Below are 23679 nucleotides of genomic sequence, written 5' to 3'. Positions count from 1 at the left end.
AGATATCTGTTAGGCCAAGGGCTGAGAGGAAGTCTGCTTGTAGTGGTCGCTCACGTGGGTTCCGTCAGGGCAGGAGAGAGGCGATGGTCGATCTGAATGTGTATTGTCATATTTAGGTCTCCTCCCATCAGGAGGAACCTAGTTGGGAGGTCTAAAATGATCTTGCTAATATCAGTTAGGGTCATTTTTTGCATAGCTTGGGGTTGTATACCGGCAGTACGTTAATTGGTTTCCCTTCCCATACTCCAGCTACTGCAATGAATCAGCCCAGTGTGTCTATCCACGTTCTCTGTATTATGAAGAGGCAGCTTTTGCGTACGAGTATACAGGTCCCTCTGGAACCAGAGGTGAACCTTGCATGTGAAATTAGTTTATACCCCCATCTATCCAGGGCCTTACAGATGTTGCCGACCAGGTACGTTTCTTGCAACAATACTATGTGTGACGTTTCAGATATTAAAGCACTATTCCTCGCTTGAGTTTATCCCCCAGTCCGTTTACGTTCCAGGTTAGGAATATCTGTGAAGCCCCTTTTCTGTTCTCTGTCATGTGTAGTGTGGGTTATGTGTTTGTCTGTGCGTTGGCCTGTTAAAGCTTTTTGATGTCTGCTTGGATATTAAAGGGCACATTTCTGTACGTTTTCATCCTGTGTTGCAAGAATCTATATTTATAAACAACGGGGTTGACCCTGTGTCCCTCAGAACCTGGGTAATCTGTAGTTTAAAAAATAACGGTTCTGTCGGGTTCAAACAACGAAGTGATTTATCCAAACAGTTTTTTCACTGCTCCTCATAGAACCAACATAACACCTCCAAAGTACTCTAACAAATTCTTATAGTAAATAAAGAAGGACGACCTAAGTGTTACTCTATAGTTTCTCTATATCGTTTTCTGAATCAAAAAATCATTTCTATACATTATATACAAATAACTGTCATTATATCAAATATAGTGCAAAACCAAGTGACATCAGTGAATAGTTTACTTGTGACAAACAAAATATATCCAAATTTCATGTAGAAAAACTGTACATGTATATACAAAATATCATTTCATAAGTGCATTAGTCACATGGAATGAAAGATTTCTTTAATCGGCAAAGGTTCGCTGTGGAAGAACTAAGTGATCTGCTTCCTTTAGTCTCCGACCGGCTACTAGAAGTTAGTAACTTCTAGTTACTAACGCACTGGTTGAGAGGACTGTCGTGCTGCACATATTATTGTCTTGATAAAGACACGCTGCGACTGAAAACATTGGCGCTTTCCGGGTCGAAACGTCGACATGTATTCACAGGCCACATAAACTCGGAGCCCCTAATAAACTTGAAAGAAATCATAGGGTTCCCAGATTGTATCAGTAGATGGCCTTATGAAATGATATTTTGTATATACATGTACAGTTTTTCTACATGAAATTTGGATATATTTTGTTTGTCACAAAGGTTCGCTGTGGAAGAACTAAGTGATCTGCTTCCTTTAGTCTCTATTCACTGATGTCACTTGGTTTTGCACTATATTTGATATAATACAGTTATTTGTATATAACGTATAGAATGATTTTTTGATTCCGAAAGCGATATAAAGAAACTATAGAGTAACACTTAGGTTGTCCTTCTTTATTTACTATAAGGATTTGTTACAGTACTTTGGAGGTGTTATGTTGGTTCTATGAGGCAAGAATCTATATTGGCACTGCAAACGACTGGCTGAGCATGCAGAAGCAGAACCATGGGGCAGGGCTAGAAAAGGAACACTGACTATATTTAAAAATGTATTAAATCCACCTCCTCAATTACAACATCAAACATATCATACTTCTAATAGTAATGCATTATTGGCCAAACAGGGTTTCAATATCAGGGAGAGCTTCACTTACTGGTGTACAATTTGGGGGAATTTGGGGCATTTTGAATGCACCTTGGAAAGAGCGGCAGCTCCTATTAGTATACGGGTAAATGCTTGTCAATCACAGAAAATCTTTTCCTAGCTATAAACTAGAAAGGACCTGGAGTAAATGGAAGTATTGACACTTTGGAGGTATCACTCATTTTAGTGTTATATTATATTGGGTGGCGGCTCATTATTGGTCTGTGAAAAAGCTTACGCACAACATGATTCTCAAACATGCCCTCTGTCACAAAATAGACAAAAGAAACAAAACCCAGACAGGGGTTAGTGGGTTGGAATCATGTTGGGTACTGCAGCATGCTAGTCATCACCTCTGACCGGACAGTGGCCATAACCAATTTTTAAATGTCATAGAACTCTTGGCTGCCAGCTATAAATATGAAAGCCAGGCCGGCAACACATATGTTTTAGGAATTGGTCTACATCAAAAATGATGCAGCTGGCATCTTAAGACATCTGAAGACTTCCCGCTTTCACTGCCTAGTATGTAACGCATAGCCTTTGGCACTTGAAAGCATGCACCAATCTTGGCACATTGTCATGTGTTGCTGCACAACATATTTTCATCAAGTGTTTTAATTAATCACATTTGAAAGAAACCTGGTTTCATACTAAGCAATATTCCCAAGTATCCTGGGTAATACAATTCCTACAACTTATAAATAGAAAGGGAGCCAGATGATTGAGGAATGGAAGCGCTGAAAAGCCTGATTCCTATCCAGTTTTGTGAGATAGAAATATGGGGCTGTGCCTAGACAGAGATGATAAAAGCATAGAAAGGTTAAGAGAGATGATAAAAACACAGAATGGAGAAGATAATGCATGCCAACACATGCAAGGAAAATACAAAAGTACATCAAAATGTACTATTAACATGCACTACCTCCTCCACTCCACCAATGTTTTTTCCCCAATCGTGGGTAAATTATGCAAGAAAAGGTGGGGGAGGGGGAAATTCTATTAAGAGAAAGGATGAATTTATGAATCAGAAGGGCATTGAGCAATCTCCTCACCCAGTGGAAGGCGGCAGGATCTGGAGGGAAGGGGAGTGGAAGTCTGTCATCTGCCCAAGTAGAAGCAGGGCGCTCTCTTGAGGGTCATACGGCTTATCGTAGTTCTGTAAAATAGAAAAGGAATAAATGATGAGGGCAACAAGACAGACATCTCCCACATTCACACAACACCTTTTCTGCTGATAGAGACTCAATCTAGCCCCAGGTTCCTTACCTTAGAATATTCCCCAGAAATCAGACTGGTTCTGAAGAATTTTGAGCAGTACCTTTGTGCAAAAGTAGATGGTATTGAATAACTCTGCGCTGGTGTTGTCATCTGTGCTGGAAGTGACATTCGCTGTGCCTATATAGGTATCAGTTTCTTTTCACAACATTTCTGTTCCAGAGGCCCTGAGCTACAGCAGAAAGCTGATGGACCATAGTGCAGTCACCAAGAACCTACAGGGATCTTTCTACGAAGAAAAAAGCAGTTCGCAGACACATGGAGGCTGAAAGGGCTGGTAAGGAATCTGCGGCTAAATAGAGTCTCTACCAGATAAGGCGTTACCTAAGTTCAGTAACTTATTTATCTGATAGAGACTTCAAGGTGCAGATTCCTTACCTTCGAATAGATACCCAAGCAATACCTCCCAGGAAGAGGGTCTGCAAACAGGCTTAGACCAATACGTCCTGGAGGGCCAAATGGGCAAATTACCCATCACGATGGACCTGACTGTCCAGGAAGTAGTGTTTGGTAAACGTATGAAGAGATGCCTACATAGCAGCCTGACAGATGTCTAGGACAGCGACTCTGCAAACTAATGCAGTGGTTGCAGCTTTGGATCTGGTTTAGTGAACTTGCAAGCCCTAAGGGGGCTGCTAGTTGGCCAGTGCATAGCAGATCTTCATTCAGAGCACAATCCATCACTACTTTCCCTTTCTTCGCATTAGTGAATCCAATGAAGAGTTGGTCATCCAACCTGTGTTCTCTGGTGCGATCGATGTAGAACAACAATTAATTTTTTGGGTCCTGGCAATGGAGTCTCTCCTCCTCCTCTTGTTTTAAGAAATGGACAAAATAGAAGAAGGTCGGCCATGTGATGCTTTGTTCATTGGGGAAAGGTGTCACCACTTTCGGGAGAAAAGAGGCACAGGTGCGGAGAACCATTGTGTCTCAGAAGAAGTTGGTGTATTGAGTGTGAACAGAGGATGCATGTTGTCTGCTAACCATCCTGGTCAATGTAATGTCCACCAAGAAGAATGTTTTCATTGTCAGGAAACAAAGAGGGAAGCTATGCTTGGGCTATAATAGTGAACACATCAAACAAGTTAAGACCAAGTTAAGGTCCCATTGGGTCATTATGAAAGGTTTTGGTGGAATCAAATGTTGAAGTCCTTTCAGGAAACAAGTCACAAAAGGTGACTAGAACAGGTAGAACTGATCCGGCAACAGCAAGAAAGACAAAAGGGCCGAAATGTACCCTTTAACTCTGCCCAAAGCAAGGTCTTGCTGGGCCAAGGATAAAACAAACAACAAAACCTCACACAAAGGAGCAAAAAGAGGACCAACATGCTTTTCAGCACACCTAGCCTCAAACTTGTCTCAACGGCAGGCATATGCGGTCTTTGTTGATGGATGTCTGGCTGCCGATATTACTACATACACTTCAGCAGGTCTATGCAAATTGTCAGCTGCAGCCGCTCAAATCCCATCCATGAAGGCGAAGCATGCGCACTTCAAGTGAAGAAGAAATGCGTTACTTACCTGTAACTGCAGTTATCCAGTATTAGTGTCTTTCATAGATTCACATGCCTGAATCATTCCCAGTCATCGAGACGGGAGCCTCCGGTATATAAAAAAGTAATGTCCTATAGACATGCATATAAGGGAATAGGCCTAAGGATCTCACCTTAGTGTCCTAGTTACGTCCTTATGTAAGAAGGACCAAAACAGAGTAGGCCCAAGGGTCCTACCTTGGTAGCCTATCTGTGTCCTTTTGTAAGAAGGACCAAAGTAAAGAGAACCAACCAATCAGCTACCACCTCCTTCTAGAACCTTCCTGTCAGGAGCCTCAGTCTCTCCGATTTTCGTACGCACCAAGCTAGTTAGGCGCAAACTTGTTAGAGAGATAGGTCTATAGGTCCACTCTCCCCCCCGGCCCAAGACCTGCCTATGCTTAAAGAATTTTCTCCGCTAGACGGCGCTAAGGCCCAAGTGCTTCTGGGGAATCTGAAATCAGGATCACCAAGTGATGTAGCTCCACCAACCATTCTTAACCTAGTCTCAGGCACAGTGGCTCCTGTGATACAGGATGTGATTAATACATCCTTGGCAGCTGGAGTAGTTCCACCTATGTGGAAACAGGCAAGAGTAAGGGCGTTACTAAAAAACGCCCAACCTCAACCCTGATGATTGCGCCAACTATCGTCCCATCTCCTTGTTGCCAACTGTTAGCAAGATTGCCGAAAAACACGTCAATTCCCTTCTATCTACTTTCATTGAAGATAATAACTTGCTACATCACACCCAGACTGGGTTCAGATGCAAACAGGGCACTGAAACTGCCCTTATTGCAGTAGTTGAGGAAACAAGGAAGATCTTGGACGAAGGGAAATGTGCGGCCATACTACTATTAGACCTCAGTGCGGCCTTTGATACCGTTAATCAATCGATTCTTACTCAGAGATTGAGTAATGTAGGTATCACTGGGACCACACTGAGTTGGCTTCGATCCTTCCTGTCCAAACGGATCTTCTCTGTGTTTGAGGACGATGTCGTCTCTCCACCAATACAGCTTCAATGCGGTATTCCCCAGGGGTCATCCCTCAGCCCCACTCTATTTAATATCTATATGAGACCTTTGGCTGAGGTGGTGTTACCCTGGGGAGTACAATTGGTAACCTATGCTGATGATACTCAGCTTATCATCACCCTGTTCGGGCAGGAGTCGTCTCATAACAACTTATCCTCCTGTCTTAGCAAAGTCCATGAGTGGATGAATGAGTCTTTTTTGAAGCTGAATGGAGCTAAAACAGAGGTCATGATGCTGGGACATAAACCACCTACCTCTGTGGATGAGTGGTGGCCGGACTCCTTGGGGCAGCTTCCGATCCCTAAAGAGCAAATTAAAAGCCTAGGAGTTTGGCTGGACCCAGCCCTTAACTTTCAGGTCCAAGCTCGGAAGGTAGCAGGGACTGGATATGCCCTCATGAGATCACTCAGAAAAATTTTAGGGCTACTCCCCTTTGAGGCCAGAAGGATCCTAGTACAATCTCTGATCTTATCACGCCTAGACTATTCCAACGCAGTCTATCTAGGGGCCCCTAAAGGGACAATCAAGATCTTACAGACCATCCAAAATTGTGCTGCCCGAATGCTACTGGACATCCCACGAAGAACCTCTGCCAAACCAGCACTGAAGCAACTGCACTGGTTACCTGTACAACAACGGATCGAATTCAAGGCAATGACTATTGTTCATAAAGCCCTGTCTAATTCTGGACCGGACATCCTTCTACCCCTGTTCCGTCCTTATCAAACATGTAGAACCCTAAGATCCAGTAATAAGAACCTATTGGTAATCCCCAGGATTAGGAGAATCCGTACCGGGGGCAGGCGTTTTTCTTTACAGGCTGCAAAACTTTGGAACAATCTTCCGGACGCTATTCGCTTGGAGGAGAACCACCTCAGGTTTAGGAAAATGTTGAAAACCTTTTTGTTCTGCTAAAATTAATGGAGATGAATGGACCACTTAAGCGCTGGGATGCCTCAGGGTAACCATGCGCTATAGAAATGCGTAATCATTCATTCATTCATTCAGGTGAGTCCTTCCAGGGGAGGCGGGAGGGTGCATGTGAATCTATGAAAGACACTAATACTGGATAACTGCAGTTACAAGTAAGTAACGCATTTCTTATCCAGTATTTGGGTGTCTTTCATAGATTCACATGCCTGAATCAGAGTAGCAAGCAATGCATTATGCACATTCTGTGATGGTACATCATATATGAGTCTGTAGATAATACATATCACGTGACTGCAAACCACCAACATGCAATGTCATGTAGATTCTAGGAAAAAGAAATGTGCATACCAGTAAAGGATGGAGGGATGTAAGAAGGCTCACCTCACTGGAACAGATGGCGAAGCACTGCTCTGCCCACTTCTGCATCCTTCGTCAGCTCAGTATCCAAGCAGTAGTGCCTGGTGAAGGTGTGCGGGGACTTCCAGGTCGCCGCTCTACAGATGTCCAGTACCGGCACTCCAGCGAATAGTGCCGCAGACGTGGACATGGCTCTTGTCGAATGAGCTTTGACTCGTGCCTCCAAAGGCCGTCCGGCCTTGTCGTGGCAAAAGGTGATCGCTGATGAAATCCACCTTGAAATACTTTGTTTCGTCAGGGGCATACCTTTCCTTGGTCTACTAAAGGCAATGAAGAGCTGAGATGACTTTCTGAAGTGTTGTGTCCTGTCGATGTAGAATTTGAGACATCTCTTCAGATCTAATGAGTGCAGGGTTCTTTCAGCTGCAGTAGTTGGGTTTGGAAAGAACGACTTGAGCACCACTGGTTCGTTAAGGTGGAAGTCCGAAGGGACTTTCGGTATAAAGCGGGGGTTAGTTCGTAGAATGACCCTGTCCTCTCTGAATTGCAAAAAAGGATCTTGGATTAAGAGAGCCTGCAGTTCACTGACCCTTCTGGCAGAGGTTAGGGCCAGGAGGAGGGCCGTTTTCCATGAAAGGAATTTGATGTCTGCTTTATGGATGGGTTCGAAAGGGTGCTTCATTAATTGGTGAAGGACCACGTTGAGGTGCCACGACGGAGGGATTGGTCTTGGTCGTGGAAAGGATCTGAATAGACCTTTAAGGAATTGTTTTATAAGTCTGTCCGCCCACAGGGATGGACCCTTGGCAGTTCTTGTGAACCTGGATATCGCTGCCAGATGTACTTTGATGGATGCATGTGCAAGGCCTGATGGAAAATGCATTCCCGAGGGTTCCTGGTTGGTGAAGCCTGCTTGCGAAGTTGGGCATTTGGCGTTCTCTCTGGTGGCAAAGAGGTCCATCTGCGGGGTTCCCCACTCGGCGAAGATATATTCCAGCATCTCCATATCCAGTTCCCATTTGTGGGATGGTGACCTCTCTCTGCTCAGGGCGTCCGCCAAGATGTTCTCCTTGCCCGGGACGTATTCGGCTTTTAACGTTATTCCATGCTCCAGAAGCCAATTCCAGACTCTCTGCGATTCTCGAGAGAGTGAAAGTGATCGCGTCCCTCCCTGTTTGTTTAGGTAGTGCATCGTTGTGGTGTTGTCTGTCCTGACGAGCACTGGGGAGTTTCGGATGCGTGGAAGGAACCCTTGGAGGGCTAGAAAGACCGCTCTTAGCTCCAGTAGATTGATGTGGAGTTTGGATTCCTGTGACGTCCACTTGCCATTGATCTGGAGTTCTTGGAGGACCGCTCCCCAGCCTTCTAGGGATGCGTCCGTTGTTATTACGTGTGGTTCCGCTGGAAGCAGGAACGGTAGTCCCTGTGACAGATGTCTGGGCGACCTCCACCACTGTAAATGGTTGACCATAGCTCGTGTGACATGTATGCGGTCCTCGAAAGATCCCGCAGCTTGTGTCCATTGCCTCGTTAGTTCCTCCTGGAGAGGGCGCATTTTGAGACGGCAGTGGGGAATGAGCATAATGCATGAGGACATCATGCCGAGGAGGGACTTGAAGGTGCGGACCGGTAGAGTCTTTCTCGATGCCACTGATGTGGCCAAGGAGATGAGTTTGGTCTTTCTCTCCTGAGAGGGGAAAGCTCTTGCACGTTCCGTGTCCAGAGTCGCTCCAAGAAAAGTGATGACTTTGTTTAGTTCCAGTGCCAATTTCTCTCTGTTGAGGGTCAAGCCTAGGCGGCGGAAAATATTCAGACAGGCGCTGGAGGATGTGGCTGCGGCTGTCACAGACGGTGCCTTTACCAGCCAGTCGTCCAGGTATGGCAAAACCTGGTGACCCTGTTGACGAAGGAAAGCTGCCACAGGAGAGAGGCATTTTGTAAATATCCGTGGGGCGGATTTGAGGCCAAACGGGAGAACACGGAATTGGTAGTGGTCTCCTGCCACTGCGAGCCTGAGGTACTTCCTGTGTCCCTTGAGGATAGGAATGTGATAGTAGGCATCCTGTAGGTCTAGGGACGTCATGTAGTCGCCTTCCTCTAGGAGGCCCAGGATTTCCTGTAGTGTGACCATACGGAACAACTGTTTCTTTAGGAACACATTGAGCGCTCTGATGTCGAGGATTGGTCTCCACTTTTTTCCTTTCTTGTGAATTAGGAAGAAATGGGAGTAGAAACCTTTCCCTTTTTGGGCCTGAGAACTCTCTCTATCGCTCCCTTTTGAAGCATGGAAGCGATTTCCTGAAGAAGCAGCCGTAGGTGTCTGTGGGACCGTTTGGCTGGTGGTGTTGTTGGGGGAATTGAGACAAATTCTAGTTAATGTCCGAATTGGATGAGTTGTAACACCCACCGATCTGTTGTTATTTTTTGCCAATTTTTTAGGAAGAATGTGAGTTTCCCTCCAAGTCTTAAAAAATGCAATGGTGGATGGACTGGCCATTGGAATGAGTCATTGACGGTTGCCAGCAGGTCTTTTTCGATTTTTTCCCCTGTAGTTGGACTTATTGTAGGAAGATTGACGTCCTGTCTGGCCTTGTCGCTGTTTGTACTGCGTTTTGCTCTGGGTGTACGGGTAGGAGGACCTATTCTGGTAGGAGCCTCTATATGCAGGTTGTCCTCTTCCTCTGTTACCACGAAAGGACTGGTTCCTGAATTGCAGAGTTCCCAGAGCTTTGGCCGTATCTGTGTCCTTTTTGATAGTGGTGAGGGCCTCGTCGATTTTTTCGCCAAAGAGATGTTGGCCGTCGTAGGGCATATCGATGATTTTTGTTTGTACTTCCTGACGGAAGGAGGTGGCCTTGAGCCAGCCTTGTCGTCTCAGAACAGCGGCACCTGACAGCTGCCTGAAGCCAGTCATGGCGACGTCTATTGCACAGTCAATCAGCTCAGAGGCAGATGTTTGGCCCTCTAGGAGAAGCGAATGTGCCTCCTCCTTTAAATCCTCTGGCAGATTAGCTAGGTAGGGTGCGATGTCTGCCCAGAGTTGACGGTTGTAGCGGCCCAGAAGTGCTATTGAATTCGCCACCTTCTCCGTCATTGCTGACGTGGTGGAGAAACGTTTTCCAATGGTATCTAGTTTTCTGCCTTCTTTGTCAGGTGGCGTCGACAAAGGAGAAGATGGATTACGCAAGTTTTTCTGCACCGCTTGGGTTACCACAGAGTCTGCTTTGGGGTGACCCTTGAGGCATGCTGGCGCCGATGAGGTTGCTTTGTATTTTTTATCAAGCCTGGGCACTACCACAGGAATTGAAGCTGGCGTTTGCATTAGTCGTTTGCCTTGTTTCCAGAGGAAGTCAATGATCGGGATTGACATAGTCGTCTTCTTTGTAGGTTCCTTAAAATCGTAAAGGAAGCATTCAGTCTCCTGGGTTTCCATAGACATATGGAACCGTTTGGCCGCCCGCTCTATGAGGTTATGGAAACCACCAATGTCTACAGGTGGTGACTCCGAAGACTGTAGTTCTGGAGAGGCCGGGGAATGTGCGACGTAGTCCTGGTCTGCATCAGGGTCTGATTCGTCGTCACGGACCTCACCTTCTTCTTGATCTCTCTCCTCGTCGTCGGACGAGAGAATGTCTTGTGTTGGCTCCTGGTCTTTAGAAAGTACTAGAGGAGGAGGCTTATGTCTAGGCACAGGAGCAGGTACCTGTGCAACTGGAGATGCAGGTGTAGTTGTTTTCTCTGGGAACCGCTCTTTGTAGTCCTTTATGAGGAATTGCAAATCCGAGACAATGGATGCCGGTAGGCACACCATCGGTGTTACTTGTGTGTGTACCTGAGTGTGGACAGTCTGTTCTACGTGCTCCTCCTCTTCCTGTTCCTCGTCTGTGCTTTGGCACTTAAGCACCAAGTCTGATGGGCTAGTGGCCTGTGTATATAACTCCTCCTCCGACTCTTCATCTTCCAATAGGCAGGATGGAGTCAGTTGTTGCACCTTACTGGGTGACGTCAGGTCTGGCGTGATTGGCTTTTTCGTTATTTTAACTGTGATATGGGATGTCTGGGCATCCATGGTATGCGACAGTAGCTCAGACTCTTTCCATGTGCCTGCGGTCGTCAACGCTTGTGTCGACGGTGCCGCAGTAGAAATTTCCTTCGCCGACGGTAATTTACTCTTCGTCGACGGTGTCTCCATCGACGGTGCTCTCGTCGACGTGGTCCTCGTCAACAGCAATTTCTCCGTCGTCGATGGAATACTCTTCGTCGACGAGAGAGGCTTCGTCGACGTCACAGTTTTCGTCGACGGAGTCGTCGTCGGTGTCTTCGACGTCGATCTCGTCGTCGACGGCACAATCTTAGTCGTCAATGAGGTGACTGGGATGGTAGACGGCACAGGTCTACTCGCCGACGATGAAGGTGTCGTCCTTGTCGTCGAGGAAGTTGCCGACGATGCCGTCGTCGTCGACACTGTCGTCGTCGACGTCGAGACGGTTCTTTGCGCTGAGGTGACCATTGACGTTGTCGTCGTCGTCGAGATCTGCGGCTGCTTCCTGGAGACAGGAAGGTCCTTGTCAGACACTGGTGTTCTGCCCTCTGAAGACTTTCTGGAAGCCTTCTTAGGAGGGGTGCCTGAGGGGCTAGGGGAAGTAACCCTTGGCCTCTTCAAGGAGATCTGCGAAGTACCAGACATACTCTCACCTTCTGATACCAAGTCGCTTTCAGGTTTGTTCTTCAGTCTGTTTAACCATAGTAGTAAGCGTCCTTCTCGGTCCTTCAGGGTTTTGTTTGAGAAGGTTCTACATATCTTGCAGTCCTTGGCTTGATGTTGAGGGTAGAGGCAATATAAACAGGTTTCGTGTTTGTCCTCTACATGGAGCCTTTTTTTACTGCAAGAAGAACAGGCTCTAAAGAGACCTTTTTTCTGGCTGTCAGCCATAACGATAGAAGTTGGATAAATTCGTTTTTTAAGAAAGAAGCAAGTTTCCTGAGGAGAACTCAGGTGGAGACTCCCTAGCACAACGTGCGGTAGAAAATCTGAGAGACTGAGGCTCCTGACAGGAAGGTTCTAGAAGGAGGTGGTAGCTGATTGGTTGGCTCTCTTTACTTTGGTCCTTCTTACAAAAGGACACAGATAGGCTACCAAGGTGGGACCCTTGGGCCTACTCTGTTTTGGTCCTTCTTACATAAGGACGTAGATAGGACACTAAGGTGAGATCCTTAGGCCTAGTCCCTTATATGTATGTCTATAGGACATTACTTTTTTATATACCGGAGGCTCCCGTCTCGACGAAAGACACCCAAATACTGGATAACCCTGCTCTATTGCTGTGACATGAGATCCTCCCGAAGGGGCAGCCTGATCGGATAACTGATGCTCATGCTCAGTAATTCATGAAACCATACGCTTAGTGCCCAATCCAGAGCCACAAGAATGACTTGGGCTATCTCGTTCCTTATTTTCTTGAGAACTCTGGGCATGAGTGGCATCAGCGGAAAGGCGTGTTGGGAGTCCTGAGCTCCACTTAAGATGAAATGCATCTCCAAGCACAAGACGGCTGCCTGGGGCAAGCCCGCTTTCAATAGCCAATTGTTCAGGTAGGCAAAGACTGGAACCCCTGACCGCCATGGATGGGCAGCCACCATCACCATCACACTGGTGAACACCTGAGGGGTACTGGTAGGCCAAACAGGAGCACAATAAACTGAAATTGCTCTTGGCCCAACGTGAACTAGGGGCGTAACAAAAGCCCCCGCTGCCACCGCGGTGTGGGGGGGGGGGGCTCCACTCTCTTCAGTAAATGAAGGGGGCCCCTCAGCTCTTCGGTGAGAGCTATGAGAGAGAGGCTTGCGCTAAAGCAAACCTCTCTCCCTCTAATTCATATGCAGGCTGTCTGCAGCCTGCACTGAACCCCTCGTTCTGACTGAAGAGAAACAATGTAACAACTTACATTGTTTCTCTTCAGTCAGAGGTGTCAGGCCCGGAAAAAGGATGGGGTTGGGGACCCAGAGACAGCATTCTCCAGGGCAATGCTCATATGAGAAGGGATGAGGCAGCAAAATGGTGCCCTCAGGTAAGCACTCTTGTTAGAATGCACCATGCCCCCCCGGATCGCCAGTGCATCTGGTGGGGGCCCAGTCAGGGCCAGCCCTAGTCTATCATACTTTTGAAATGGTGCCATTGTTCCAGGTGGCAGCCCCCTCCATTGGGTGGGAAGGGTGCAAGGGAGAGGGGAGAAGGGTGCTAGGTAGAGAGGAGAAGGGTGCCAGGCAGAGAGGAGAAGGGTGCCAGGTGGAGGGGAGAAGGGTGCAAGGAAGAGAGGAGAAGGGTGCAAGGCGGAGGGGAGAAGGGTGCAAGGCGGAGGGGAGAAGGGTGCCAGGCAGAGAGGAGAAGGGTGCAAAGCGGAGGGGAGAAGGATGCAGGTAGAGAGGAGAAGGGTGCCAGGCAGAGAGGAGAAGGGTGCAAGGCAGAGAGGAGAAGGGTGCAAGGCAGAGGGGAGAAGGGTGCAAGGTAGAGAGGAGAAGGGTGCCAGGCAGAGAGGAGAAGGGTGCAAGGCGGAGGGGAGAACGGTGCAAGGCGGAGGGGAGAAGGGTGCAAGGCAGAGGGGAGAAGGGTGCAAGGCAGAGAGGAGAAGGGTGCAAGGCAGAGATGAGGAGAGTGCAAGGTGGAGGAGAGAAGGGTGAAAGGCAGAAGGGGAGAAGGGTGCAAGGTAGAGAAGGGTGCAAGGCAGAGGCGAGAAGGGTGCAAGGCAGAGGGGAGAAGTGTGCAAGGCAGAGAGGAGAAGGGTGCAAGGTAGAGAAGGGTGCAAGGCAGAGGGGAGAAGGGTGCAAGGCAGAGGGGATAAGGGTGCAAGGCATAGAGGAGAAGGGTGCAAGGTAGAGAGGAGAAGGGTGCAGGGCGGAGGGGAGAAGAGCGCAAGGCAGAGGAGAGAAGGGTGCAAGGTGGAGGGGAGAAGGGTGCAAGGCGGAGGGGGAGAAAGGTGCAAGGCAGAGAGGAGAAGGGTGCAAGGCAGAGGGGAGAAGGGTGCAAGGCAGAGAGGAGAAAGGCGCAAGGCGGAGAGGAGAAGGGTGCAGGGCGGAGGGGAGAAGAGTGCAAGGCAGAGGAGAGAAAGGTGCAAGGCAGAGAGGAGAAAGGCGCAAGGCAGAAAGGAGAAGGGTGCAAGGTAGAGAAGGGTGCAAGGCGGAGGGGAGAAGGGTGCAAGGCAGAGAGGAGAAGGGTGCAAGGCAGAGAGGAGAAGGGTGCAAGGTAGAGAAGGGTGCAAGGCGGAGAGGAGAAGGGTGCAGGGCAGAGGGGAGAAGAGCGCAAGGCAGAGGAGAGAAGGGTGCAAGGCAGAGAGGAGAAGGGCGCAAGGCAGAGAGGAGAAGGGTGAAAGGTAGAGAAGGGTGCAAGGCGGAAGGGAGAAGGGCGCAAGGCAGAGAGGAGAAGGGTGCAAGGTAGAGAAGGGTGCAAGGCGGAGGGGAGAAGGGTGCAAGGCAGAGAGGAGAAGTGTGCAAGGCAGAGAGGAGAAGGGTGCAAGGCAGAGAGGAGAAGGGTGCAAGGCAGACAGGAGAAGGGTGCAAAGCAGAGGGGAGAAGGGTGCAAGGCAGAGGGGAGAAGGGTGCAAGGCAGAGGTGAGAATGGTACAAGGTAGAAAAGGGTGCAAGGCAGAGGTGGAGTAGGGTGCAAGGCAGAGGGGAAAAGGGTGCAAGGCAGAGGAGGAAGGGTGAAAGGCAGAGGGGAGAAGGGTGCAAGGCAGAGGGGAGAAGGGTGCCAGGCAGAGAGGAGAAGGGTGCAAGGCGGAGGGGAGAAGGGTGCAAGGCGGAGGGGAAAAGGGTGCAAGGCAGAGGGGAGAAGGGTGCAAGGCGGAGGGGGAGAAGGGTGCAAGGCGGAGGGGGAGAAGGGTGCAAGGCGGAGGGGGAGAAGGGTGCAAGGCAGAGAGGAGAAGGGTGCAAGGCAGAGAGGAGGAGAGTGCAAGGTGGAGGAGAGAAGGGTGAAAGGCAGAGGGGAGAAGGGTGCAGGTAGAGAAGGGTGCAAGGCAGAGGCGAGGAGGGTGCAAGGCAGAGGGGAGAAGTGTGCAAGGCAGAGAGGAGAAGGGTGCAAGGTAGAGAAGGGTGCAAGGCAGAGGGGAGAAGGGTGCAAGGCAGAGGGGATAAGGGTGCAAGGCATAGAGGAGAAGGGTGCAAGGTAGAGAGGAGAAGGGTGCAGGGTGCAGGGCGGAGGGGAGAAGAGCGCAAGGCAGAGGAGAGAAGGGTGCAAGGTGGAGGGGAGAAGGGTGCAAGGCGGAGGGGGAGAAGGGTGCAAGGCAGAGAGGAGAAGGGTGCAAGGCAGAGGGGAGAAGGGTGCAGGGCAGAGAGGAGAAAGGCGCAAGGCGGAGAGAAGAAGGGTGCAGGGCGGAGGGGAGAAGAGCGCAAGGCAGAGGAGAGAAGGGTGCAAGGCAGAGAGGAGAAGGGCGCAAGGCAGAGAAGGGTGCAAGGCGGAGGGGAGAAGGGTGCAAGGCAGAGAGGAGAAGGGTGCAAGGCAGAGAGGAGAAGGGTGCAAGGTAGAGAAGGGTGCAAGGCGGAGAGGAGAAGGGTGCAGGGCAGAGGGGAGAAGAGCGCAAGGCAGAGGAGAGAAGGGTGCAAGGCAGAGAGGAGAAGGGCAAAAGGCAGAGAGGAGAAGGGTGCAAGGCGGAAGGGAGAAGGGCGCAAGGCAGAGAGGAGAAGGGTGCAAGGTAGAGAAGGGTGCAAGGTGGAGGGGAGAAGGGTGCAAGGCAGAGAGGAGAAGTGTGCAAGGCAGAGAGGAGAAGGGTGCAAGGGAGAGAGGAGAAGGGTGCAAGGCAGACAGGAGAAAGGTGCAAAGCAGAGGGGAGAAGGGTGCAAGGCAGAGGGGAGAAGGGTGCAAGGCAGAGGTGAGAATGGTACAAGGTAGAAAAGGGTGCAAGGCAGAGGTGGAGTAGGGTGCAAGGCAGAGGGGAAAAGGGTGCAAGGCAGAGGGGGAAGGGTGAAAGGCAGATGGGAGAAGGGTGCAAGGCAGAGGGGAGAAGGGTGCAAGGCAGAGAGGAGAAGGGTGCAAGGCAGAAGGGAGAAGGGTGCAAGGTAGAGAAGGGTGCAAGGCAGAGGGGAGAAGGGTGCAAGGCAGAGAGGAGAAGGGTGCAGGCAGAGGGGAGAAGGGTGCAAGGCAGAGGGGAGAAGGGTGCAAGGCAGAGGGGAGAAGGGTGCAAGGTAGAGAGGATAAGGGTGCAAGGCAGAGGGAAGAAGGGTGCAAGGCAGAGAGGAGAAGGGTGCAAGGTAGAGAAGGGTGCAAGGCGAGAGAGAGAGACTAAGAGAGAGAGAGAGAGAGACTGACAGACTGACTGGCTGAGAGAGAGACTGACAGAGGGAGAGACAGACTGACAGAGAGAGACTGACTGAGAGAGAGATAGACTCAGAGAGAGAGAGACTGGCTGACAGAGAGAGAGACTGACAGAGAGAGTCACTGACTGAGAGAGAGTGAGACTGACTGAGAGAGACTGGCTGACTGCGAGAGAGAGAGAATGACTGACTGAGAGAAACTGACAGAGGGAGAGACAGATTGTCTGGAAGACTGACTGAGCGAGAGAGACTGAGAGAGAGAGGCTGAGAGAGAGAGGGACTGACAGAGAGACTGACTGACTAAGAGAGAGAGATACTGACTGACTGAGAGAGACTGATTGAGAGAGAGAATGACTGAGAGAGAGACTGACTAAAAGAGAGAGAGACGGGGACTCTGACAGAGAGAGAGACTGACAGAGAGAGAGACTGACTGAGAGAGACTAACTGACAGAGAGAGAGAGAGAGACTGACTGAGAGAGAGAAACTGACAGAGAGAGACTGTGAGAGACTGACTGACAGAAAGGGAGAGACTGACTGACAGAAAGAGAGAGACTGACTGAGAGAGAGACTGACTGACTGAGAGAGACCGACAGAAAGAAGAGATAGAGAGACTGACAGAGAGAGAGACTGACAGACAGAGGGACTGACAGGGAGAGAGACTGACAGAGAGAGAGGCTGAGAACGAGACTGACAGAGAGGGATTGGCAGAGAGAGGGACTGACAGGGAGAGAGACTGACTGACTAAGAGAGAGAGCGACTGACTGACTGAGAGAGACTGATTGAGAGAGAGAGACTGACTGAGAGAGAGACTGACTAAGAGAGAGAGAATGACGAAGAGAGAGCGAGAGACTGGGACTCTGACAGAGAGAGAGACTGACTGACAGAAAGAGAGACTGACAGAGAGAGAATAAGAGAGAGAGAAACTGACAGAGAGAGAGACTGACTGATAAAGAGAGAGACTGACTGAGAGAGAGAAACTGACAGAGAGAGAGACTGTGAGAGACTGACTGACAGAAAGGGAGAGACTGACTGACAGAAAGAGACTGACTGAGAAAGAGACTGGCTGACTGAGAGAGACCGACAGAAAGAGTGAGATAGAGAGTCTGGCAGAGAGATAGACTGACTGACTGAGAGAGAGAGGCTGAGAATGAGACTGACAGAGAGAGAGATTGACAGAGAGAGACTGACAGAGAGAGATAGACTGACTGACTGAGAGAGAGACTGACTGAGAGAGAGAGACTGACTGACTGACAGAGAGAGAGAGAGACTGACTGACTGACAGACTGACTAAATGAGAGAGAATGACTGACTGAGAGAGACTGAATGACAGAGAGAGAAAGACTGACTGATTGAAAGAGAGAGACTGACTGACTGAAAGAGAGAGACTGACTGACTGACAGACAGAGAGAGAGAGAGAGAGAGAGAGAGAGAGAGAGAGAGAGAGAGAGAGAGAGAGAGAGACTGTGATGGAATTGGGATCAAAGTGTGTATGAATCTATGCAATGCCTCTTATGATTGCTATTGTCTACTAATAAAAATGAATTATCAAAATGTGCTCTTTGTAGTTACATCTGCTTTTGAAATACTGCATTGTCGCATTGTCTAATGTTTTAAAACGGAAACAAGAAGGAGCAGTGGATGCACTTTTGTCAAAACTGAACGATGAGTGGGCCCGATGTTGTATATCATGACAGGAGTCTGCATCAGGAAACCCACCTAAAATTGGGCAAACTTCCCGGGCCCACTGATGGCAGGGACCCTGTAATGAATGGACCACCACCTATGATAGCCTGCTGGCAGACTAAGCCCAACCTTTAACTCCACCATCCAGTGTTACTTATAATGGCTGCATTGGTGACAGTGGCGTAACAATAGCCCCTCATCCCCTGCAGTATGGTGGGTTGCTGGCCTGAGAGCTCTAGAATAGAAAGGAGAATGGGGGGGCCCTCCCTGTAGTTTGCAGGGGGGGGGGCCTCAAGTTTCGTTACGCCACTGACGTGAACTGAAGGTAATGCCTGTGGGCCAGCAGACATATATATGGAAATATGAGTACTGCAGGTCAAGTGCTGCCATCCTGTCTCCAGGGTCCAGGGCAGAAGGAGTTGAGCCAAAATGAGCATTCTGAATTTCTCCTTTTTCAGGAAGTAGTTGAGACGGCGTAGATCTAGTATTGGGAGGAGGCCTGTGTTTTTCTTCTGCACCAGAAAGTAGCAGGAATAGCAACCACAACCTACTTCTGATGTACAATGATCTCTATAGCTCCTTTGGTCAGAAAATCCCGTCATTCTCATTCAACAGGGAGAGTCGGGCCGCCGCCAGTCAATCAGATGAAGGTGGCATGGGGGTGGGGTGTCCGATTTTTTTGTTTTTTTTAAAGTCTTTATTGCATTTTACCTTTTTTTTTTGTTCCATACAAACCAAACATTGCTGCAGGTCACATTTTAAAGCAGGATCCGTGTTACAATGCCATCGCTTACACAATTCAAAATATATATAACGTGTAAGTATGTCTTGGCATTCAGCGGCATCTTGGTAAGTTTATTTATTTATTTATTTAATAGTTTTATAGAGCGCGTAGTAACTCAGAGAGCATCCCAGCGCTAAACCTGCATCTCCAAAGGTTTCTGCCGTCTGACGGGATTATATTTGTGGGTAAAGAAGAGTCTTTAGGGTTTTTCTGAACTGGAGGTAGTTCAGTTCTGTTTTGAGTCTCCGTGGTAGGCGGTTCCAGTGTTTGGCCGTGTGGATTGAGAAACGACGGCCACCGGTCCTGGCCTTTTTGACTCTGGGAACCGAGATCAGATTTTCTCCACTAGAACGGAGATCTCTCTCCGCTTTGTAGGGAATTAGGAGTTCTTTCAGAAGGGGAGGGCCATTATTGTTGAGGGTTTTATGGGCCAGGCAGAGGGCCTTGAAGACCACCCTTTCTCTGACTGGGAGCCAGTGGAGAGACTTGAGCGCTGGCCTGGCAGAGGATCTTGCCGGTGTGTCCGTAAGTAGGCGGGCGGCGGCGTTTTGGACTTTCTGCAGGGTGACATGCAATTGCAAATTAGCATAGGCTTCAATAGCCCTCGCATACCATCACCTCTAAGTGAAGAGCGGGACATATCTGTCATGCGTGTCTCATTCCAGCAATGGTATTAAATGCGCAGGTATATCATTAGAAACAAATGTATACAACCCGTACACGATTCAACTTGTAAAGTCACACAACTCAAAATTGCTCGGGTGGGAAAAATTGAGTACCATAATCAACTGTGAGATATCCATATTTTAAACATTATAACCACAACTAACTAAAACAAAAGAAAATCAAAAGAAAAAGGGAGATATCCAATATTGAGAGGAATGTGCATCTGGCATAGTAGATTCTTTTCGAGTTCAGTCATGTCTAGGCTTGTGGGTTCGTAGCGGATGTGAGCTGCTTTTCCTGTACTGTGTATAATCGCAGGGATACTAGGGCATCTTATATCTGAAGTCATATCTATATAGTGCTATGATGGAATGTGGGGTCATTGCCTCTCCCGACAGCGATGTCCAAGTTGTTTCGCAAAGGCAGAGTGTCCGGTGCACCCAGATGACATGTTAGGCATTACCCCTGTTTGTTGCATGGGTGATGCATGTGGCGTACCACTAGAGTGTCTAAGGGGTTTGAGGATGTCATCCCAGGCCTGTGCGATGGGATACTTATGTAACCCTGCTGTTTCTTCCCTGTGCAAAATAGTGCTCTCCGCCCGTGCCCAGATCTCTAGGGATTTTCGCCAGTGGGGTGCCTCCGGGGGGTCCTTGTGTTTCCACCTCTTGGTTACAAATGGTTTTGCAGTTATGAGGCCTAGGTCACAAAATCTAGAGCTTACTTTGTTAGCTTTCGTTTATTTATAAAGCCCTAGAATGCAGACCTCCCATGTGTTGGGGGCCTCGAAGCCAGTGCTGTTTGTAAGTGTCTCCTTTAGCACGCGCCAGTAGGTTAGAAGTGAGGGGCAAGACCACAGCATGTGTAGGAGGTCAGCGCCTAGCAGACAGCATCTCGGACAATCGGAGGTGTTGATGTTATATTTATTAATCTTATCAGGTGAGAGGTACGCTCTGTGTAATATATACGTTTGTATTCGTTTAAATCGTGAATTGCGTGGTATATGTGTGGGACTGGCTAAGACCCATTCCCATTCCTTAACTGACCACAAGGTAGTTTGTGGATTTGAAGGATTTTAATTTTATTCAAGCACTTTTTCCAGATATTGAGTAAGAGGGTATTGCTATAGTCGATCTTAGAAAGTACAAAGGCTGAAATAATAGCTTTCAGCAAGTGAGAGGGGACAAAGTGAAAGATTTTTTTAGACACTTTAGCGTGTAGAACGTGAAGGAAGTGATGGCATTAACATTGCCCTCAAAAGAAAGTTTGTCATCAAAGACAACACCTAGGTTTTTCACCTTAATGGTCGGAGTCGGAAGAGAGCCTAGTTCTTGCGGCCACCATTGTGGAAACCAGAAGGTGGTGTTTCTGCCAAAGAGCAAAACTTCAGTTTTTATTAGAGTTGAGCTTTAAATAGTTTGAAGACATCCAATTGTTTCCATGGAGCGTCATGAAAACGAGTGGCGACATCATCATCAGGATTGCTAGCTATCGATATGACAATTTAGGTGTCATCAGCGTAGGGTACCAATGAGAACCCAGAAGATGTGATCAAATTGGAGAGTGGGGTGACATCACATTAAAGAGGATGAAACATAAGGATGAGCTCTGAGAGACACCACAGTGCAGAGTGAAAGTAGAGGAGTTGACATCTTCAAAGGCAACAAATTGTTCACAATCCGTGAGAAAGGATTTCAGCATAGAGTTCTGATCCTTTGATCCCTATGGTTCAAAGACGGTCCAGAAGAACGTTGTGGTTGACTGTATCAAATGCTGCTGAGAAGTCTAGTAAGATAAGTGCTGCCTCCAGCGTCAACAGTTTGTCTGATTTTCTCATATGCAGTGGTCAGTGCTGAGTCTGTGCTATGCCGGCTTCTGAACCCGAACTGAGATTGACCAAAAAGGCTGTGACTCTCAATAAACAAGGAGTTTTCTGCGGTCATTGCTTTTTTTCGACAATTTTGGCTGGGAACGGCAAGCATGGTATGGGACAATCCAGGAGAAGCAAAACAGAAGCAATTTTCCATTTAGTAGGGAAGATCCCAGTAGCAAAACATCTTGTTGAAAATGAAGGTAAGATGTTCTGAAATAATTTCTGTTGCCGGAAGGATGATTTTGGGATGGTAAGGATCAAGCAGGGAGCCCGATTTAGTTTGGGCAAGAAGAATCCTGACTTGGGTTGCCAATAGAGGCGAGAATGTAGATAGCATGGGGGAATTGTTAGAGATAGCCAGTTTAGAGGGAGCGCAAGTTTGATTAGTTTGAGGAGTTGCAGAGAGCTGACTGGTTCTTCCCGGAAGGGTGTTCAAGTCAGCGTGAGGGCACGTAGGATGATAGCCTGCTAAAAGATTATAAATAGCTTAAACCTTATCCTCGAATCATGAGGCTAATGTATTACTTAAGGCTTGATTTGCGTTGGAGTTTGGCATTGCAAAGGGGTTGGCCAGTTTTTTTTTTACTGTAGCAAACAGTTCTTTTGATGAGTTCTTTGAGGCCTCAATTTTGTTGGTAAAGAATTGAGTTTTTTTTTCTTTTTATAATAAAGTTCTTATAGACTTCAGGGGATTGTTAGTACCGTTCCTTTTCTATGGAGTCATAGCATAGCCTTAATCTTCTTTCTAACCTGCGGCAGGTCTGTTTCTGGGCTCTAAGTGTATCAGAGAACCAGGGTTCAGAGGGCATCTTCCTTTGCTTGTTTCATGATTTAACTTGTGATATGCAATCTACGGCCGACATTATCCATTGTTGGTAGTTTTCCCAGGTCTCTTTGATGCTGTTAGAAGGAGGTGGGGGATTTAGGGTTGGGAAAGGTCCTAGTATTTCGGGAGATATAAGAAGGTTTAAGAGATTCGAACATGCCTGGCTTAAGTGCGTCTGCGGGGACTGTGAGAGAGAACATAACAGTCACATGGTCTGACCAGATTAAAGGGAGGGAAGGGAGTATACTTATATATGGATTATCAGAAAATAAACCATATAGCTCATCTCTAGAATACTGCATCAGGATTGCAGGCTATGAGATCACCGGCTTATAGACTGCAAGGAATTGTTTGCATAGTTCATGTATTATGTATTCATGTGGAAAGAGGTTGAGATGATAAGGCTTCGTTAATATTTCATGCAGGACTAATTGCTGGGAAAGTCCCACGCATGGTGATGGAGGTGTACACTTGCACCGAATGCCCCAGCCGTAGAGATATCTGGATCCCTGATGCGGATTGTGGGTATCATGGCCAAACAGTGATCATGCATGTGCACAATGACATAGTCTTGTCTTATGGACTGCGACCGTGCCAAACTGGGAGGGGCACACAAAGCGCTACCCTCCTGGTAAAGAAAGACTACCGCCTTTACCAGGAGTTAAGTAGTGTTGTTGGCAGCATACAGTGTAGTGATCAGTAGGAGTGAATAGGCCTTTTGATCTGTGTCACTGGACTGAGGCCTTCTGTAATGTTCCACTGCTAAATGGTTAACTCACCCTTGGCCTACATCAAGTTAGTATGTGAGGAGGAGAAGCTCTGAAAGACTTCTGCCTGTGATCAGGGCTGGGGACAAAGGTCTGTCAGCCTTCCAGCTGGGTGAGGGGACGTCACCCAGAGAAATTCAAGACCACCTGCCCTGGAGCCTGCTTGCCAAGACTATTGTGCCCCGTGAGGAAGAGGAGAATGCCTGGAGAGAGCGAGGTCCTGTTGGGGATCCCGGCGAGTGGATCCTCATCGTGAGGTCAGTCATCTGTGTGAAGGTTAATGTCGGCATCACTGTATGTCTGAGGGGGCCGCCGTGAAGACTGCTTTACTGCTGTGCCAATTGTGCAGTCGCTCGTGTGCGAAGTAAAGTCAGTGGTCAACTCCCTATGCCATAGGAGCCCGCAATGAAGACTGCATTACTGCCATGCCAATTGGGCCAATGGCAATGAGTGGTGGCCTCCTATGCCAGAGGTAGTGGTGTAGCGAAAATTGAGGAGGCTAAACTCCTAGTACATGGAGGGGCCCCCTCCGTACTCTATCAAGTGCTCTCCAGCTTAAGTGCAGTGCTGAGGGGGCCCCCTGGAGCTTGGGCCCCCCTGCACTGCAGGGGCTGTGGCTGCCTGTGTTACACCCCCGGCCAGAGGAAGGGTAGTGAAGCCTGCATTACTGGCATGCAGATCAGGCTGACAATCCCATGCGGAGTACAGTTGGCGAGCAAGTATGCCAGTGGGGGGCTGCAGTAGAGAGCAAGAGTCGTTACCTGGTTTTGTCTAT

General features: G+C 48.4%; 2 protein-coding genes across 3 annotated transcripts in view; both read right to left on the bottom strand.

The window, feature by feature from the left end:
* LOC147701741 (outer dynein arm-docking complex subunit 1-like) overlaps positions 1 to 23679 on the bottom strand; it is a 235418-nt gene that overhangs the window by 21335 nt on the left and 190404 nt on the right. For both annotated transcript variants that reach the window (XM_086930361.1, XM_086930362.1), the window contains exon 13: positions 2921 to 3024. In XM_086930361.1, coding sequence (XP_086786487.1) covers positions 2921 to 3024 — 104 coding nt within the window. The remainder of the gene's footprint in view (positions 1 to 2920; positions 3025 to 23679) is intronic.
* Positions 9509 to 11935, bottom strand: LOC147701742 (uncharacterized). The gene has a single exon (XM_086928388.1). The coding sequence runs from the start codon at positions 11933 to 11935 to the stop codon at positions 9509 to 9511; it is 2427 nt and encodes an 808-aa protein (XP_086784514.1).

The sequence above is a fragment of the Lissotriton vulgaris genome, chromosome 7, assembly GCF_964263255.1.
Source record: "Lissotriton vulgaris chromosome 7, aLisVul1.2, whole genome shotgun sequence".
NCBI classification, from domain to species: domain Eukaryota; kingdom Metazoa; phylum Chordata; class Amphibia; order Caudata; family Salamandridae; genus Lissotriton; species Lissotriton vulgaris.
The sequence above is the reverse complement of the archived record's forward strand: the minus strand, read 5'-3'. Positions and strand labels throughout refer to the sequence as shown.

Excerpts from the sequence above, each read along its gene's own strand:
- LOC147701742 (XM_086928388.1), bottom strand. The coding sequence starts at position 11,935 with ATGGCTGACAGCCAGAAAAAAGGTCTCTTTAGAGCCTGTTCTTCTTGC.